This window comes from Carya illinoinensis, chromosome 16, assembly GCF_018687715.1.
Source record: "Carya illinoinensis cultivar Pawnee chromosome 16, C.illinoinensisPawnee_v1, whole genome shotgun sequence".
Lineage (NCBI taxonomy): Eukaryota > Viridiplantae > Streptophyta > Magnoliopsida > Fagales > Juglandaceae > Carya > Carya illinoinensis.
In genome coordinates, this window is record NC_056767.1 from 30,303,236 (window position 1) to 30,323,429 (window position 20,194).

Sequence of the window (20,194 nt, forward strand, 5' to 3'; positions counted from 1 at the left end):
AAAAAGATTGAATATGCAATTGATGGATGTGGTCACTGCATATTTATATGGATCATTAGATCATGACATATATATGAAAATCCCTGAAGGATATAAAATGCCTGAAGCTTCTAATCTGAATACATCCAGAAGTATGTATTCTATTAAGCTTCAAAGATCTTTATATGGGTTAAAACAATCCGGACGCATGTGGTATAAATGCCTTAGCGAATATCTATTGAAAGAAGGATTTGAAAATAATCCAATATGCCCATGTGTTTTTATTAAGAAATCAGACTCCGGATTTGTTATTATTACGGTTTATGTTGATGATCTAAATCTTGTTGGAACTCCTGAAGAGATCAGAAGAACCGCTACATATTTAAAGAATGAATTTGAAATGAAGGATCTTGGCAAAACGAAATTTTGTCTCGGCCTGCAGTTCGAGTATTTGCCAAATGGAATTCTCATTCATCAGTCAAATTATACAGAGAAAGTCTTGAAACACTTTTATATGGACAAAGCTCATTCCCTGAGTATTCCAATGGTTGTTCAATCACTTAATGTGTAGAAGGATCCATTTCGTCCTTGTGAAGACAATGAAGAAATTCTTGGTCCTGAAATACCTTATCTCAGTGCAATTGGAGCTCTGATGTATCTTGCAAATTGCACTCGGCCTGATATTGCATTTTCAGTTAATTTACTTGCAAGATATAGTTCCGCACTAACTCGAAGACATTGGAATAGCATTAAACATATCATTTGATACCTTCGAGGTACGGTTGATATGGGATTATTTTATCAACATGGTTCAAGTCCACAATTAGTTGGATATGCAGATGCAGGTTATCTTTCAGATCCACACAGAGGTAGATCTCAAACTGGATATGTATTTACTTATGGAAATTTTGCTATATCATGGAGATCTGTCAAACAAACACTATCTGCTACCTCTTCAAATCACTCAGAGATCATTGCAATTCATGAAGCAAGTCAAGAATGTATTTGGCTAAGATCAATGATCCAACATATTCAAGAAAAGTGTGGTCTTCCAGTAATTAATGATAGCCCAACAACTTTATACGAAGATAATGTTGCTTGTATTACTCAAATTAGAGGAGAATATATCAAAGGTGATAGAACCAAACATATTTTACCTAAATTCTTTTATACTCATGAACTTCAAGAGAAATGTGAAATTAAAATCAAGCAGATACGATCAAGTGATAATCTGGCAGATTTATTCACAAAAGCATTACCAACTGCAACATTTAAGAAGATTGTGCAGAACATTGGAATACAGAGACTTGAAGACCTTTTATCATGCACTTTTTAGGGGGAGTAATGTCTTGAAGACTTATACTGATTGTACTCTTTTTCCTTCGCTAAGGTTTTATCCCACTGGGTTTTCCTTTGCAAGGTTTTAATGAGGCAATCTTAAAGCATTTTACGGTACACATGAATATTGTACTCTTTTTCCTTCGCCATTGATTTTTTTTCCCACAGGGTTTTTCCTTGGCAAGGTTTTAACGAGGCATATTCATTATATGTGGTCATCCAAAGGGGGAGTGTTGTAAAATAACATTGTTATAAAATAAATTGTATGATCACCTTGAGCTAGCCGTCAAATGCATAGTGTATAGTGCTAGCATAGTGAGTTGGCCAACATATGCATAGTGCATAGTGCTAGCATAGTACTAGCATAGTGAGTTAGCCGAAATATGCATAGTGCATAGTGCTAGCATAGTACTAGCATAGTAAGTTGGCCGATATATGCATAGTGCATAGTGCTAGCATAGTGAGCAAGCATAGTCCCCTTTGTACGCCTATATATATCGTTGAATTCTTTAAGAAATTCATAAGTTTCATAACTTTTCTGAGCTCTATCTCTCTCTCTCCTTTCGATAGTTTCATAACAAGATTGTATTATTGGTTTAAAGGCTGTCCAAATGGCTATTATTAGAAAAGTAGAATATCAATGTCTACAAATGGTCGTTTTCACAGATTCATCCCGAGTGCATATATATTTGTCTTGATCATAACTTGTAATAGAATGAAAATTCTAGGCCTTTAGGCTCAAAGGACAGGGAAATAAAAAATAAAAATCGTATTTTAGAACAAGCCATTTACATTGATGTCTTGAAAGAAAGAAAGTCGTTGTGCATATATGCATGGATTTTCTTTCCACAGAAAATAATTATATATACAAATTATGAAGCATAAGCTATCACCAAGAGAATTAGTTGGTTGTTTTCTTTTTTCTTCAAACATTTATGATCAGTGGTGGCCGTGGGCAGATAGAAATATATCAGATGGTAGTGGTGATGGCCCAAGTTATTGTCGGTCACAAAAATTAGTATGAATTATGAAGCAGTGGACAGCGATTGCTTAGCTAATTTTCAGATTTAGTCCTTCACTTGCTTGCAATTTCAGCCGCCCGCCCACATGCGGTTCTAGAAAACAAGTAACAAATCCATTCATGCTAGCTAATTACCAAGCCTCTGCCCAGAAAAATCTTGTATACATGCAACATCTTCGTTGATTATTAATATACTGATGATCTCATGCTAGCTGGTATGTGATCACGTGAGCTTCAGGAGTGCAGTACAGACTTTTTATCCCGATCGCGATTCTCTTGTACCAACAAATTAAGATAGTGCCAATATTTATTTATTAATCTCGGTGAAACAGAGTGAGAAACAGATCATCAGCTAGCTATATATCTTTCCGGATATTCTTCCCAGCTCCAATTCTAGTCTGGCCTAACTAAAGAAAGAGTATGAGATCATGGGGCATAACACACACACATACATATATATATATGATTTCTTTTTTATATCTTTTGTGCGAATTATTGACAAAGTATGGTATCATGCATAGAGCAAATTATTAACAAGCATTTGAATCGTTGCACTATCTTTTTCGCTCCCATTGTCTACGTACTCAAGATCTATATCAAACCATTCGATCTGGATCATTGTCCACCTCTTATGAGCGCGATTACATACTGCAATAATGAGTGGTGACACTTCCAACTCAGTCTGGCCTACCCTACTCATGTTCTTAATTAAATTCTTATTTATTCTATATATTATTAATATATGGTACTAAAAACAAAATAACCTTATCATGGACTGAGGCTTCTGCATGCCCATGTATATTATATATAAACAGGAAAGAAATTACTAAATTTTGGGCTAAAATGTACGTCAGATTTCTGCTAACAATGATCATGAGTACCCCTTTTCTTACCGTATCATGTGAGGATAGTGGCAATACGTTTAGGTTTAATTGGTATTAATTACTTCCCTCTTGTGGATGGGATATATATCATGAATGAGATTAATGCTCCAAAAGAACCACCTAACACTACGATATCTCTTCAAAGATTCTATTCTTCATGTACCAATTATATATAATAGATGAACACGTTGTAACAATAATTGATATGTACCCTTTTTTTTTTTTTAATTCTATGGGATTGATCAATTCTGGCAACTGATCATGTCTGACCACGGTCTGATTGTTTGGGCATGAACCAAAATCTCTTAGGCTATATGCTTCAACTGGTCATTAACTAAAGATCGATCCCCACTTCCCACATTACCATATGATCGAGTTCATGTATCCATGATCACATGCATGCAAAACCAGCAAGGAAACATGCTAGCTCTAACACAATCAGCCGAAAACGGCAACTACAATATGCATGCATGTGTGCATCAAGTCGAGGATTATTGTTTAATCAATTAGCCGCTTGTCAGGTCACGTGGCTCGATCACCCTGGTTATAAGTTCCTAAGTGCTGGATGTTTGGTCACATGGAATAATAAAGGTTAATACTGGTAGGCTGGTGGAAATTGCTTTAATTTATAGCTTTCCTGCATACACTCCTTCTTGTTCCCTTCCTTTAATCTTACTTTGAAACAATCCAAGGACGTCCTATATACTTGAGAGAGGGAGAAAGAGAGGTTGAAGATGATAGAGATTGATCAGATGTAGACATCAATGGCATGGACCCGGTTTTGTCTGCCACCATCTTTCAATGATTTTGTGCTGTAACTGATAATCTTCCCCACCTGATTTATTGTACAATCAAATCATTCAAATATTAATCATACTTCCTTGATTCAGATATCTTTTCGTGGGCTTTTCTTCCTTGTTTCAAGCAGGTTGAGAAGAAGGCACCAACATATCATAAAATCTTTTTCTTTCCCCCCTCCTCCCTCCTCCTCCTTCTCTCTTTTGTATTCTTTGGGTTATTATCAATGGCTGGGATGCTTCCTGGAGTGGAATGTGCTCGAAGGAGACGGTTCCATCAGAGTGGAGCTTGCTCGGATTCACAAATTACTATGGCTGCACATGGTGGGACAAGAAGATCGTCATTCTGCCTTTACAGAAGCAACCACGAACCCCAACATCATAACTCTACTTCACTGGTACATGCGGAGTTCTCTCTCTCTCTCTCTCTCTCTCTCTCTCTCTCTCTCTCTCTCTCTCTCTCTCTCTCTCTCTCTCTCTCTCTCTCTCTCTCTAATTTTTTCTTTCAACTTCCTTCGGTGAAAATTATTACTGATTAGTTTTATGAACCTAAAAACGAAAAAACAGACAAGAAGTTTATTAAACCAAGCACACCAGGATGAGAAGCTAGGAGAAGTAGCCAGAGAAGCCAAGGAAAGATTAGATGAAAGGTTGAGAACACAAAGAAAAACGAACACCAGAAGGTACGAGTACCTACATATAGCTTTTATGTTAAAAGCTAGCTTCCAGAATCCTCAACCCCATCGATCAAATTATTTTTAATGTTTTATGTTTGTTTTCAATAACTGTGATTGATCTTTGAAATATACGACAGCAAAGAGAGCATGAAATGTGTGGAGGACAGATCGATGGTATTAGGGGAGTTGCAGACGGAGGTGTTTGGGACTAAGAAGGGTGGCACAAGGAGGTTTAGTTGGGCCAAGTTGAACTGGAAGGCATCGGACCAAGACGAGTGCGCTGTTTGCCTGGAACAGTTCAAGGCCGGAGAGACCCTGGTGCACCTACCCTGTGCACATCGGTTCCATGTGAAATGTTTGGTGCCATGGCTACAGAACAATGCCCATTGTCCTTGTTGCAGAATGGGGATATTAATCATGTCACGGTAACTTTGATGATTTTCTTCTTCGCAGTTATAGTTTTTAGCATTTGGTTGTACGCTTTTTGCATGTTTGTCTAAAACTACCAAATATATTTTTCGTTGAAGTCAACCTTTAATTGGGAAGAGATCCATGTACAGACTTAATTATGATCTTATTCTCCAAAAGTCTTGAACAAGGCCGAACAAAATTAAGTTGATCTTATTCTCCAAGCTTTTGGCATACTTTCTCCCCGCACGTTGCATGGCATTCAGCTCACCCCACACTTTCATGGCAGCTTTACCATATATGGAAGTCTGCCTTGGTACATCTGGCAGTTTTTTTTCTTTTGTTACCTCCATATAACGAACAACAATCAAGATGCTCAAGCTTATTTTCTTGGTCGGACTCCTATTCAGTAATCTCAATATATCACTTTGCTACTGGTTCCTACATTGAATATCACCTCTGTTTCGTGTGGCTCCGACTCCTCTTCTTGTTCACACAATAACGTCTCTTTACATTGGATATTAGATGTTTATCCCAATTATAAAATCCTTAGTGGAGCAATATATGATGCTATTCTTTAGTTGTATTCTGTTCATGTAGGGGATTTTCCACCAGTCCTTCTGTAAGATCCTAAATATTGATGGATTAATTTATATCAAGCAAGATCTCTACTAATACTCGATGGAAAAAAACCAGTTGAATGGATATCATGAAAGTAAAGAAATAAGAGAGACGGGAGTAGTTGATACATACCGGAATCAAATTTTCGAAATAAGGGATATCTAGTTTTATGTTACCTGCAAGTACAACATGAGTTTGAAGAAAGGATAAAAGAATGGCATGGAGGACCCAACTACAACTAGCCAGAGCTAGCTAAACATGCCGGAGGTGATCTCAGATAGAGCAATAAATAGATTCTAGCCATCCTTAAATGCTGGAAAATAAAAAGAAGAGTTTCTAGCTGTGGAGGGTTTATATATATAAATGCATTGTTGGAGCAACTGATAGTGATTGCCCCGGAGATCACTTTCGGTCCATTATTCTTTTAACCCCCACACACCTAATTGCCCCTATCACTTCAAATAATGCATGCACCACTTTTTGTGTTAGTGGAATATGTCATTTTCTACCACTAATATGGATTTAACCCCAGATTGGTCTCCCATTTTTATGTATGTTTTGGATAAAATATAGGTTATTAGTGAAAATGTGCGACTCTATTCACAAATGGTTCTCTGCTTTTCCTCCTCGCATCTTGTTTGTCTTTTAATCCTACGAATTGAAAGGGTCACTAGCTAATACATGAAACTTGAAAATGTCTATGATTATTTTTTTCCTTTTTTGTCTCTAGGAAGATATAATAGAGATGTTGTCCTTTCTGGGTTGAGTCGGTACATCCTAAATTGATATCGATCGATAAGTTTATACAAAAGGGTATAGAGTGAAATCCATCCCAATTAGCACCACATCATGGTCGACGTTCCCCCTCTCTTGAGAAGATAAGATTGCATCAAAAGAAACAACAAAATGCTCAAACAATGAGTCCGATTGAATTAATACAGTGCCAATAAAAACATTATTAAAAAAACGGGAGCGAAAGTAGACCATATAATACAGTACTGATCACTATAAGAAAGGGGCCGGGGTTTTTGCAGCCAAAATGTCAAAGCTTGTGCATGAAATTAGTCAAGATGATCATCACATTAGCCCTTTTTAGTTTTCACTCTTTTCCGTACGTACCGTTCGTTTTAATTACTAGTTTTCAATTAATTATAATATCCTTTTATCAGTATTTATGATCTTTTGTTTCTTAGTTTTTGTTTAATTTCTATTTTTTTATTTTTAAGAATTTCCATTTTGTTTCTTATAAGACTTACAGTTTTGAATTCTAATTGCATAGCTAGCTAGCACATATTATGTTGCAGTAATTCATGCATATGCGTGAGTTATCGATTCTGATGTGTAATGTGGACACATATCATCACGACATTATTGATTTTAATGTGGCTCATCATTAATGTAATTGAAAATAGAATATTTTTCTGTAAGAAAAATACCAAAGCCAACAACCAAACAACAATTAAACCAAAATGTTAAAAGAACCATGCACTAATATTAATGGATTAAAAAAAAAAAAAAGGTCCAGCAATTAGCCTCTACTGGCTTTCTGGCCCCCAGCTAGTCTCTCCATCGATCTTCCCTCCCACTCATGGATGATTAGACTTGAAAATGCAAAATGTGTCGTATCCAGTAGAGCCAAAAACTGCTGTCACCTAATATAATTTAATTGGAACTTGAAAGCAATATATAACAGATGGAGAAGATCAGACAAGAGCCACCCCATGAACAAGCCAATGAAGGTTGGGTCCAGACATCACGTTCTCATTTATTATTCCATTTTCAGGAATAAAGAATTTCATGGCCGCATTCAAATGGATACTCCGATACTCATCACCACACAAATAATATATCATGTATGCATATTTTTTAGAATTGAAGTTCGAAAAAAAAAATCTAGACTTTTAGTCCAGTAAATCATGCCATGTATGTGGATACAGTGATGACATTTAAGGTTCCACCCCGGCTCGTTATATAAGGTCACTAACGCTCTCGAGTTGTCACGTAAGAAGCACCAAGAAAGAGCATCGATCCTAGCTAGCTACCTAGCTATGAATTAAGAAAAAGAAGGAAGAGAAAGAAGATGCACAACCCTCCACCACCACACCATGGTCCACCGCATCAACCTGGACCGCCTCCTCCTAGGACCACCTCATCATGAACCACCTCCTCATCACGGCCCTCCTCCTTCGGGTCCTCATGCACCTTCACCAGGGATGCCTGGCCCTCACGGCCCTGGTGAAATATGAGGAATACAAGTATTTGCACAGGATTGATTTACTGCCTTGATTCAGAAAAATATTCACACACATTACAATTGTTATTCTCCAAATAAATACAGATTTACAGAAGCTAATTTTAGTAAGAATCCTAGAATAAAAGCTAGCTGTTACAGACTTGATTTTGGGCTAAGAATCTGTTTCCTTATTTGGTTGCTTGATTTGAGGAAGTTGATTGATTTCCTTTATACGCCCCTGCAAGATAGAGCTGCCATCGGCCAAGCCAATCTTGTTCTTAAGAATTTCAGTTCTTTGTCTTGAAAGATCTTTGGTGAGAAGTGTTGACATGATGGACAGTGAGAAGCCCCCGTTGAACCATATCTTGAACAAAATGAAGATCAATCTGAATGTGTTTCACTCGAGAGTGTTGTACGGGATTAAAACTAAGGGTGTGGCCCCCAAATTATCACAGAGAAGTTTTGGTTGTCCTTTGAGGGGTAAGCAGAGTTCTTGGAATAATGATAGAAGCCAGGTGGTTTCGGAGGTAGCGTTTGCAAGGGCTCTATACTCTACTTCAGTGGATGAACGTGCTACTGCTCGCTGTTTCTTTGAACTCCAAGAGATGGGATTAATACCAAGAAAACTTATATACGCTAAGGTGGAAGTCCGATCATCATAATTTCCTGCCCAATCCGCATTAGAATAAGTGGAGAGTTCAAAGCTGGATTTGTTTATGATGTGAAGACCATGAAAAATAGTTTGCTTCAAATAGCGAAGAAGTCGCTTTGCAGTTGTCCAATGGGTCACCGTTGGTTTGTGCATAAACTGGAATTGTTTATTCACTGAGAATGAGACATCAGGACGAGTGAGGGACAGGTACTGAAGAGCACCAATAACACTTCTGAATATGGTACTGTCAGTGGAAGAAGTTCCATCAACTAATTGGAGAGATGTGCTGGTTGACAATAGAGTAGAGACATCTTTAGCACCTGCCATGTTTGTTTTGGAAAGGAGGTCTCGAATGTACTTGTGTTGAGATAAAAAAATTCCAGATGTGGTTGGAATAACTTCCATCCCCAAGAAAAAATGGAGCTGCCCCACATCTTTTAAAGAAAACCGACCACCAAGTTGTGCAATTGTCTCATCCACAAAATGTTTATTATTACCATTAAGAACCAAATCATCCACATAGACTAATAGATAGCATATAGTGGAATTCTGACTGTAGATAAAAAGAGATGAGTCTGATTTAGAGTTCTGAAAACCAAGACCCAAAATGGCTAATTTAAGAGCTGAATACCATGCTCTCGGAGCTTGTTTAAGGCCATAGATGGCCTTCCTTAACTTGTACACATGATTAGGATAGGTAGCATCTTTAAATCCTGGTGGTTGTACCATGTACACTATCTCAATTAACTCACCATGCAAAGAAGCATTGTTAACATCTAATTGCCTCAAGGACCACCCTTGCATGACAACAACGGTCAGAATAGTTCGAATGGTAGTAGGTTTCACTACTAGACTAAATGTTTCAGTACAATCTAGCCCTTCACGTTGATTAAACTCTTTTGCAACAAGTCTCGCTTTAAAGCGAGCAACTGACCCATCTGAGTTGCATTTTACACGAAAAACCCATTTACATCCTACTGAGTTGCAGTTTGAAGGAGGAGAGACCAGTTCCCAGGTACCATGCCGCATGAGAGCAGTAAGTTCATCCGACATGGCTTGTCTCCAGTGAGACTCACGGAGTGCTTGTCCCACACATGTAGGTTCAAGAGTTGGTGGTAGAGGGTGTTTGGTCATAGAGTTGAATTGTTTGAGCTTGTGAATATTATTCATGGACCAAGTGGTCATTGTGTGGGTTCTTTGGTGAGTATCAATATTAGAGGCCAAATTAGAGTCATCAGGTGCGGTTGGGACTTGTGTGTGTTGAGTGGTGTGTGAATCGGAGTGAGAGTTCTCATGCACAGAGGATGAGACAGAGTTAGGGCAAATATTTGAAAAGGAGCTAGCCCGAAAATTAGAGGAAAAGAAGGGAGAGTGGTTACTTGAAGATGACGCGAAAATGGCGTCGATGTCCATTGTCACTAGTGGCGGTTCCGGCAAAAACGGCACAGCTATAGGTGAGGAAGCAGTCACGGACGGGAGAATCTGCAGGGGGCTCTGTTTCTGTCAAATGAGAGTGAGGGTTGGTTTGACTTTTGTCAAACAAGACATGCTGAGAGAGGTATAGTCTTTTGGCTTTCGGGTCAAAGCATTTATATGCATTCTGGGTGGGAGAGTAGCCCAGAAATATACACAGAGTTGATTTGGGCTGGAGCTTATTGGTGTTGTAAGGCTTTGTGTAAGGGTAGCAGAGATAGCCGAATTTCTTGAGTTTTAGATAATTGGGTGGCTGATGGAATAGGGCCTCAAATGGAGATTTGTTGTTGAGAATTTGGGTGGGTTGTCGATTTATAAGATATGCTGCAGTAGAAAAGGCATGGGGCCAAAAAGATAATGATAAGGATGCATCAGTTAAAAGAGTAAGGCTCGTTTCTACCAAATGACAATGACGACGCTCAGATACACCATTTTGTTGTGGTGTATAAGGGGCGATAGTGTAGTGACTTATGCCATGAATTGAAAGATAATTTTTTAAGGCAATAAATTCACCACCATTATCATAATAAAGGCTTTTGATTTTTGATTGAAACCGATTTTCAACAAGATATTTGAATTTGGGAAAAATCGCACTAACACCAGATTTGGTTTCCATAGGATAGAACCAAAGATATTTTGTGAAGTGATCAACCAAAATCAAATAATATTGTGATCCGTCAATTCCAAGAGTGTTTGATGGGCCCCAAACATCTGTGTAAATTAAATCAAGAGGTGTATGACTTTGAAGGCTATTGGACCGAAATGGTTGTTTATGCGCTTTATTATTGAACAAGAAGTACAAAGATGAGGACTATGCCCCTTTTGTATTATTGGAAGAGAAAAAATTTTGACAGGGTGATGAACAATTTTTTTAGAAGGATGTCTAAGGCGCTTGTGCCACCCATCTATAGAGGTCCGTTCATGCACGGTTGCAACCATTTTCGGGGTAGTTTTCACCAATGATTCCGGGAGTGTGTAGACACCATTTTCACATGCACCTTTGAGTAGAACCGCCCCCGTGGTTTGATCCTTAACAAAAAAAAAAAAAAAAGGTGAAACTCAACAAGAACATTATTTTAGGAGGTAAAATGGTGGACGGAAATTAGATTTTTACAGATGTTAGGAACACAAAAGGTATCATTTAAATGAAAAGTGTGGGTGGGTGAGTGAAGAACTAATGAACCAACATGTGAAACATGCAAACCTAAACTGTCACCTATGACAACTTCATCGGTACCATCATATTCGGAATGAACTGATAAATTTGCCAAGTCTCCAGTAATGTTGTGTGAAGCCCCTGAATCACTGAGCCATTTGGTATCCATGGCAGGAGAGGTGGACACATAGTTGGTAATGTGTTTAGCACGTTGAAGACGGGAACAATATTTGGCCATGTGACCCAGTTCATCACATATCTGGCATTTTGGAGTATATCGTCGTTGACCATTGGGCTTGGTATTTTTTTTGTTTGTTGTTGGGCCTCCAGGTGGGCGTTGGGAGCCCAAATTAGAATCTGGTTGAGAAAAACTATTTTCACAGCCAGACTTGTGTTTGAAGGAACCCTTCGAGCTATGGCCACCAGAGGAAGACCTAGAACGGCGATTGGTGTAGTTGGCCAACGCAACTAGCTGCTGGGTGGTGGCATCAAGCCGGCAAAGGTATGCATCATGCCCAACAAGGAGATCATGAAGTTCCTCGAACGTGAGGTGCTTCTCCCAAGCGCAAATAGGTGCTACGATTTCGCGAAAATCACTTCCCAGTCTGTTAAGGATGTACAAAGTGAGATCGTCTATGGAAATGGGATGATCAATTAGGGAGATTTCGTCGGCAATGGCTTTGATAGTGTGCAGGTACTCTTGAACCGATTTATTCCCTTTCTTGATCATAGTGAGCTCCTCCTTTAATTGCATTGCCCAAGTGCGTGACTTGCTCGCATACAGAGTACGCTTGTCCATGCTTGATGAGATGTTTTGACAACGGAAATAAAGGGTGTGATTGTGGTGGTGGTAGAGGCCAAAATAGCACTAAGGATAAGTTTATCTTGTTTTATCCAGTGAGTTTTTTGAAGAGTGGAAATGGAGGGATCAGTGATGGGAGAGCATGGTTTATCACCAGTGACATAATCAAGGAGATTATATCCAATAAGGAGGGCTTCAAACTAGGCATGCCATTGAGGGAATGTTGAGGGTGTGAGTATTTCATTTATTTGGGCAATAATATTGAGTGCAATGAGAGGAATATTTGTTGGGATGGTGGGTTTGAGATTGGATTGCGGGTGTTTTCAAAGTTTGGGATCGAGTTCTCGTGGGAGGGTGGCTCGGATGATACCATGATGAAATTTGAGGAATACAAGTATTTGCACATAATTGATTTACTGCCTTGATTCAGAAAAATATTCACACACATTATAATTGTTATTCTCCAAATAAATACAGATTTACAGAAGCTAATTTTAGTAAGAATCTTGGAATAAAAAGCTAGCTGTTACAGACTTGATTTAGGGCTAAGAATCTGTTTCCTTATTCAATTGCTTGATTTGAGGAAGTTGATTGATTTCCTTTATAGGCCCACACCAACCACACCCTCCTCATCAACATCACTGATTAAAGCCTGCTTGAAACTCATATTATCTGTAACTTAAATGGTGTGAACACTAGCTAGTACTATAGCTCAGATCTTCTACTAATCATGTTTTGTTGTTTCAGGCTTTCAACTAGCTAGCTTATAATCATGATAAACATAGCCATCATATGCCAAGGAGCTAGCAAGGGTACGGTGCTCACTCTTGTGATGCACTTGCTTTTCATGCTGCAACTTATGGCTAAATAAAGATGGTATATAGTAATCCTTCTGACGCGTAATCAGTGAATAAAATGGGACAGTAGTTTGGTGGGGAAGAATATATAGGAATTGTGTTCTTACAAAACTATATATGCATGTTCCTAACTATGCTATAAATGATCTGTACTACGTAGTAACTATTATAATAAATCGGGCACTATCTATGTTGAGTGCTCTCTTTTTCAATCCTTCTTCTTCTTCTCCACCTGATCCAGTGTCTTCTCAGTTTGTGACATCTATTTCTGTTTGCTCTTGAAATATTCTTTTAGACATACTAATACGACGATGAATTAATTAGTTGCCAATCTTTTCACTGGGCAATCATTCACCATAAACATGTGTCAAGATACGACGATGATTAATGCATATATTCAGAAAGTACTGGTGCCTTGACGCATGGAAGTTAAGCAGATCCACATGAATTAATCATGCTGGTACTGTTTGTGCAATCCGTTGCTTCATTTCTGATCCGTCTAGCTAGATGATCTCCTCGATCGGTTAGCTTATAGATCATGATGTTAAATATTTTAACATGAGCATTAATAAACGGATCCTCGATTTTATATGATCTACAATAATAAATAGTAATAATAAATACGTACCTTTCTCTATCAGTTCGATGAAGAATTAGATTTGACTATGAGAGAAAGATCACCCTAACAACTTTACCTCACAAGTGTCTCACGATGGTAAAAGGCACTCTAATGTTATAGGTGAAAACCCTTTAACCCCTCAGTGCTATTTATAGATTTCTGACCATCAAGAAATCTAAGAGTTTGTATCTAACTATAATTAGAGATATAGAGTTTTAATCTTATCTCTTAGGATTTTTCTTATCCCGTTATCACTCATCTTTTATATGATAAGTTGAGCTATTTCAAACTCTATTAAGATGGGTGTGTAGGACATAGAGTTTAAATAAAACTCTTACATTCTCTCGCTTGGCCCATACGCCCTTAAAATAATATTTTTCGTTCATGGGTTTATTACAGGAAATTAACCATACTGCGCAAATTCATTTCCTGAAACTTTCATAGCTCAAAATACATTAAATGTGTTCTGTAATATCAATGTCAAATCAACTACTGATGAGAGTCATGGCGGTCCTCTGTTATATAATCAACAAATTCCCTTCCATGTACCACAACACCAGTAATCAATTTAACACGATCTTTAATTGGAACAATTAAGGCCAATACCTTGATGCCTTGGGTTTCAATTCATGTCTGTTGCAGACATTATCTTGTCATCATTTTTCCAGACCATTCAATATACAAATAAGTGAAAAGCCAAGAACAGAAACAAGTCAACCATAATAGATATCATTAAGTGTCGAAAATAAAATAAAATATCTACGAGCTCAATAACATGTTTACATCATAAGACCCATTCTGTCAACATGCTCTTTAAACTGCTTCAATACTAGACCCTTCGTCAATGAGTCTGCTATCATAAGCGTAGTACTAATATGTTCTATGGACACTGTCTGTTTCTGTACTTCCTCCTTGACACTTAGGTATTTTAGATCCATGTGTTTAGTACCTTTAGAATACCTATCATTTTTGGAGAAAAATACTGCAGAGGAATTATCACAATAAATTCTCAGCGGCCTGTCTATAGAGTCAACAACTCCAAGCCCTGAGATAAATTTCCTTAGCCATAAACCATGCACTGTGGCCTCAAAGTATGCCACAAACTCAGCCTCCATTGTTGATGAACCAGTGATTGTTTGCTTTATACTTTTCCATGAGATCGCTCCACTGGCTAGTAGGAAAACATATCCAGAAGTAGATTTCCTACTATCAGAACAACCGTCAAAATTAGAGTCTGAGTATCCAATTACCTCTAAGTTGTCAGTTCTCCTAAAGGTAAGCTGGTAATCCTTAGTTCCTTGTAGATATCGCAATACCCTCTTTGCTGCTTTCCAATGAGACATCCCTAGGTTACTCTGGTAACGCCCAAGCATGCCAACTGCAAAACTAATGTCTAGTCTCATGCAAATCTGTGCATATATCAAGCTCTTCACAACCGAAGCATAGGGGATTTTTGCCATCTCTTTACGCTTCCACTCAGTTTTAGGACATTGTGATATGCTAAACTTATCACTTTTTGATATTGGAGTATCAAGTGATGAGCAACTTTTCATGTCAAATCTCTCAAGAACTCCTATGTAACTTTTCTGAGACAATCCCAATAGTCCTTGTTTTCGATCCCAGAGGATTTCAATTCCAATCACAAAGGACGCCTCACCCATATCTTTCATTTCAAAGTTCTTAGATAGAAAACCCTTGGTTTCATAAAGTAAGCCAAGATCACTACTAGCCAACAAGATATCATCAACATATAGGATCAAAAATATAAACTTGCTCCCACTGACCTTTAGGTATATGCATCGATCAACGATGTTTTCTTTAAATCCAAAGGCAGTAATAGTATCATTGAACTTTAAGTACCATTGTCGGGAAGCTTGATTAAGCCCATATATTGATTTCTTAAGCCTACATACTAGGTGATTTTTGCCCTTTTCTGAGTAGCCCTCTAGCTGCTCCATGTAGACCACTTCATCCAAACATCCATTTAGAAAAGCTGTTTTCACATCCATCTGGTGTAACTCTAAATCAAAATGAGCCACCAATGCCATAATGATTCTGAAAGAGTCATTTTTAGATACTAGAGAAAATGACTCTTTGTAATCAATGCCTTCTTTTTGGGTGAAACCCTTAGCAACAAGTCTGGCCTTATGTCGTTCGACGTTGCCTTTAGAGTCGCGTTTGGTCTTAAAGACCCATTTACACCCAACTCTTTTACACCCTTTAGGCAACTCAACGAGATCCCAAACTTGATTTTGATCCATGCATTTCAACTCTTCTTTCATGGCATTGATCCATTTACTAGAATCACATCTCTATAGCTTGTGAAAACGTTAGTGGATCTTCACTTGTCCCAATGTCAAATTCAAATTCTTGGAGATATACCACATAGTCTGCTAAAATAGCAGGTCTCCGATCTCTTTGAGATCTGCGTAAGACTATCTGTTCTGGTAACTCCGAACTTGGTTCATCAATGATATTATCATTCTGAGATGGTGATCATTTTCTTGTTCCAATGTATCATTGTGATGATCAATTAGAGGAACCATTATCTTTTTTGAGGATGTAGGTATGGGGACATCTACTCATACTTCCTCAATGATCCTATCTCTAGGTTCTATTTTTCCACTGATTTTACCAAGTACAATAAACTTGGCATTCCCTGTTTCCACTATTCTTGAACTGTGATTAGGACAGTAAAACCTATACCCTTGGTAGCCAATAAAGTACCCATTTACTGTTCTAGGATCCAATTTCTTTTCATGTGGGTTGTAAAGTCTCGCTTCTGCTGGGCAACCCCAAACATGCATATGTCTTAAACTTGGTGTCCTACCAGTCCATAGCTCGAAATGAGTTTTTGGAACTGACTTACTAGGAACCCGGTTTAAGATATACGTTGCCGTCTTAATGGCTTCACCCCACAATGATTTCTAACCATATCCAATAAAGTCCGATTACGCCTTTCAGCAACACCGTTCTGCTGTGGCGTCCCTAGCATCGTGTACTGTGCAACAATGCCATGCTGTTCAAGAAGTTTGGCGAATGGGCCAGGGTTACGACCCGATTCGTCATACTTTCCATATTATTCTTCACCTCGATCCGACCTGATGATTTTCACCTTTCTATCTAATTGTCTTTCCACTTCCATGAGAAATACCTCAAGTACTAAAACAGCTTGAGATTTCTCATGTAGCAGATAAATATATCCAAACCGTGAAAAATCATCTATAAAGGTGATAAAATACTTTTCTCCACCAAAACATTCAGTGGAGATTGGTCTACATATATCTGTGTGAATTATTTCAAAAAGCTCTTTACTTCTTGTGACACCTTTCTTAGTATGTTTGGTTTGCTTTCCTTTAATGCAATTCACACATGCTTCAAGATTAGTAAAATCTAAATGCGGAAGTATCCCTTCTTTTACTAATCTCTCTAACCTTTCTTTGGAGATGTGTCTCAATCTCTTATGCCACAAGTCATAAGAATGTTCATTCATCATGTTTCTTTTAGTTTCAATACACATTTCATAGTTATAGGTATATGTATTATGAATAAATGTATTATCGAGACAAAGTCGATAAAGACCATCGGAAAGAAACCCAAAACTAATAGATAAAGAGTCTCTGAACAAATTGAAACTACCATTATGAAATGAAAAGGAATAACCATCAGTGTCCAGTCTAGAAAGGAAAATTAAATTACGCCTCACAAAAGGCACAAAAACTGTGTTATGAAGGTCTAAACAATGATCAATACTCAAAATTAAACACAAAGTTCCTATGGCCAAAACTTCAGCCTTATTCTCATTTCCCATAAAAATGAATCGCTCACTAGGGCTTGGTGTTTGGCTTGTAAGGTATACCTGCATGGTTATAGAAACATGAACATTAGCACCTGAATCTAACCACCAAGAATTAGTAAGAACATTTACAAGATTTGATTCAAAACATACAAGGGCAAGAGGCTTACCTTTCTTTTCAAACCAAGCCTTATGTTTCTGATACTCAGATTTCATGTGTCCATTTTTCCCACACCAGTAGCATTGGTACTACTATGTTGAACCTGATTAACATTTCCAGGCTTTCCTCTTGGTGGTCCAATTCATTTCTTTTTACTATAATGGTGCTTTTAATTTCCAGCTTCTTTAGTCACAAAATTAGCAGAATAATACCCTTGTTGTTTCAGTCTTACTTCCTCCTGAACTACCATACTTGCCAACTCATTCACATTCCATTTATCCTTAATAGAATTATAATGCATCTGGAATGGAACATACTGAGGTGGCAATGAGTTCAGAATAAACTGAACAATAAAGGACTCATCTACTTTCATTCCCAGGGTTTGTAATCTGGCGGTAATATTTATCATTTCAAGGATATGCTCTTGCATTTCTTTGGCTCCATCATATTTCATGGTGGTAAGTCTAGCCATCAGTGTTCCTGCTAAAAACTTATCTGCAAACTTAAATCTCTCCTCAGTATATTTCAAAAAACTTTGGGCATCCTCAACACTAGGGAGTGAATTTTTAATATTTTCAGATATGGTCATTTTCACGAACATTAGACTCAGTCTGTTTGATCTCTCCCACTGTTTAAATGACTCTTTCTTATCTTTGTTACTCTCATCAGTGAGGGGTGGTAGTTTTGGACTTGTAAGGGATAAGTCCAAATCAAGGACCCCTAAGGTGAATCTGACTTGCTCAACCCACTTAGAAAAATTAGAGCCATTCAAAATAGGACTGATGAAGTTTGTGAATGTAATGATGTCGGTACATTGACTGCAAGAAAATATTTGTCACATAATGCTTTGAGTTATACACTTATAAACAATAATCATAATTTAAATAATTATGGATGAACTAATAGTGTCATCAAGACCTTCCTTTGGGAGTAGATCTTAATACACAAAGTGTTCTCACCAATATTAAATTCTGTGGATGAACTAAGTGTATCATCGAAATTCTCCTTTGGGAGTAAACTCTAACATACAAATTATTTCCTCCAATTTTTCTTTGATGGATGAACTAGTAGTGTCATCAAAACCCTCATTTGGGAGTAGATCTTGATACACAAAGTGTTCACTCCAACCTTAATTTGATAGATGAACTAGCAGTGTCATCAAGATTCTCATTTGGGAGTAGATCTTAATACACAAAATTGTTCACTCTATCATATCCACCTTACTATGGAATTTAATGATTGTTCACAAAAATTGAAGAAAATCTTGTACCTTTGGGCAACCAAGTTTTTCTTTAATTTTGATAAAAATCACTTGTCCATATTGAATAAACAATTTATATATAGCATGATAAAAAGAGCCAATTCATACATGTATATAAGATTTATGTATGTAATAATAACAAGCACATGATATTTTTTAATACATGTATTTAACAATAACATGCATATAACATTTAATAAAATTTAATACATGTATTTAACAATAATAACATGCATATAAATTTATCAATAATAAAATTTTCATATATGTAAATAACCATAATAATATGTATATATAAATAAATAAATTTCAGAATTTTTTTTTAAAATAAAAAAATTAAAATAATAAATAATAATATTTTAATCTGATCAGTCCGGTCCGGGTATGAACCGGACTAGTTCAGCAAACCGAACCAAGACCAAGTCAACTAGATGTGTTGACTTGGGCCAGAGCTACTGTACAGGCCCGTCCCTTTTGGTTCTTTTATTGGGCTGGCCACAGAAGTGGCCCGTTACTATGCTATCGGGCTGGGCCAGAATTCCAGCCCAAGTACTTTACCCATCTGTTAATGGATTCAAAACAATTTAAAACACTTGGACTGGGCCAAGGCCCACGGCCCACAGCCCAAACCTTTTATAAACCCTAGCCTGATCAATCCTTATTTCCGCTCTTCTTCTTCTTAGGAAAATACAGCACCGAATTCCTTCCTTCTACAATCACCCAGCTCCACATCTCACGGCAACTCACAGTGGTCCTCGCCAGCGAGGAGGAGAATGGCAAGGCATCCCCAGCCTTCACCCGCCGCCGAGGTCCACCTCCTCTCTATTTTTTTTTTATTAGCCACGGAACCTCTGCGGCAGTGGACTTTTGAGCCCTCTGCCACCGTTACAGGAACGCTGGCGAGGAGTTTCTCAGCCTCCTCGCCGCACCATCCTTCCCCCCCTTTTTTTTTAGAGAACTAAATGATGCGGCCATTGGGCTTTGAAGCCCTCTGTGCCGCCATCACAGTGGCGTCGTGAAGGAGGTTCTCAGCCTCCTTCCGGCGCAAAACACTAATATCATTCGGGTTTTCGGCTCAATCGGTTTCATCTCAAAATAGTTTATAGCTTCTAAAATTTGGAACAATTTCATATGCATAAATATACAGAAATTCACATATACAATTTCACATATATATCTATATATATATATATATATATTTCATATACAGATTATGAATATCAGTGTGATAATATTACATAGAATCAAAAAATTATAATTTTATGCATGTGTGGCGTTGATGCATAATATCGGTACAAGCAGTATATATTTTTAAATATATACAGCATATCGAGATCATAATATTTTATGCATTTGTGGCGTTGATATACAGCATGTATAATATTATATTGACATTATAAAAAATCTATAACTTAAAGCTTTGATATCACATGTTAAATATTACTTTATGTCTCACACAT

General features: G+C 37.6%; 1 protein-coding gene across 2 annotated transcripts; it reads left to right on the top strand.

The window, feature by feature from the left end:
* The first annotated feature begins 3,895 nt into the window (after positions 1–3,895).
* Positions 3,896–5,328, top strand: LOC122299522 (E3 ubiquitin-protein ligase ZNRF3-like). 2 transcript variants are annotated; one of them, XM_043109881.1, is made up of 4 exons: positions 3,896–4,036; positions 4,151–4,417; positions 4,587–4,702; positions 4,834–5,328. In XM_043109881.1, exons 2-4 carry the CDS (start codon positions 4,247–4,249, stop codon positions 5,123–5,125), a joined length of 579 nt encoding a protein of 192 aa, XP_042965815.1. In that variant the 5' UTR covers positions 3,896–4,036; positions 4,151–4,246; the 3' UTR covers positions 5,126–5,328. The 2 variants fall into 2 exon arrangements, with proteins under 2 accessions (XP_042965815.1, XP_042965814.1); XM_043109880.1 differs by lacking the exon at positions 3,896–4,036 and having other exon boundaries at positions 4,064–4,417.
* Positions 5,329–20,194: the final 14,866 nt, after the last annotated feature.

Coding starts and splice junctions, on each gene's coding strand:
- LOC122299522 (XM_043109881.1), top strand. CDS start 4,247: ATGGCTGGGATGCTTCCTGGAGTGGAATGTGCTCGAAGGAGACGGTTC. Junction 4,418..4,586: donor ATCATAACTCTACTTCACTG/GTACATGCGGAG, acceptor ACGAAAAAACAG/ACAAGAAGTTTATTAAACCA. Junction 4,703..4,833: donor AGAAAAACGAACACCAGAAG/GTACGAGTACCT, acceptor AATATACGACAG/CAAAGAGAGCATGAAATGTG.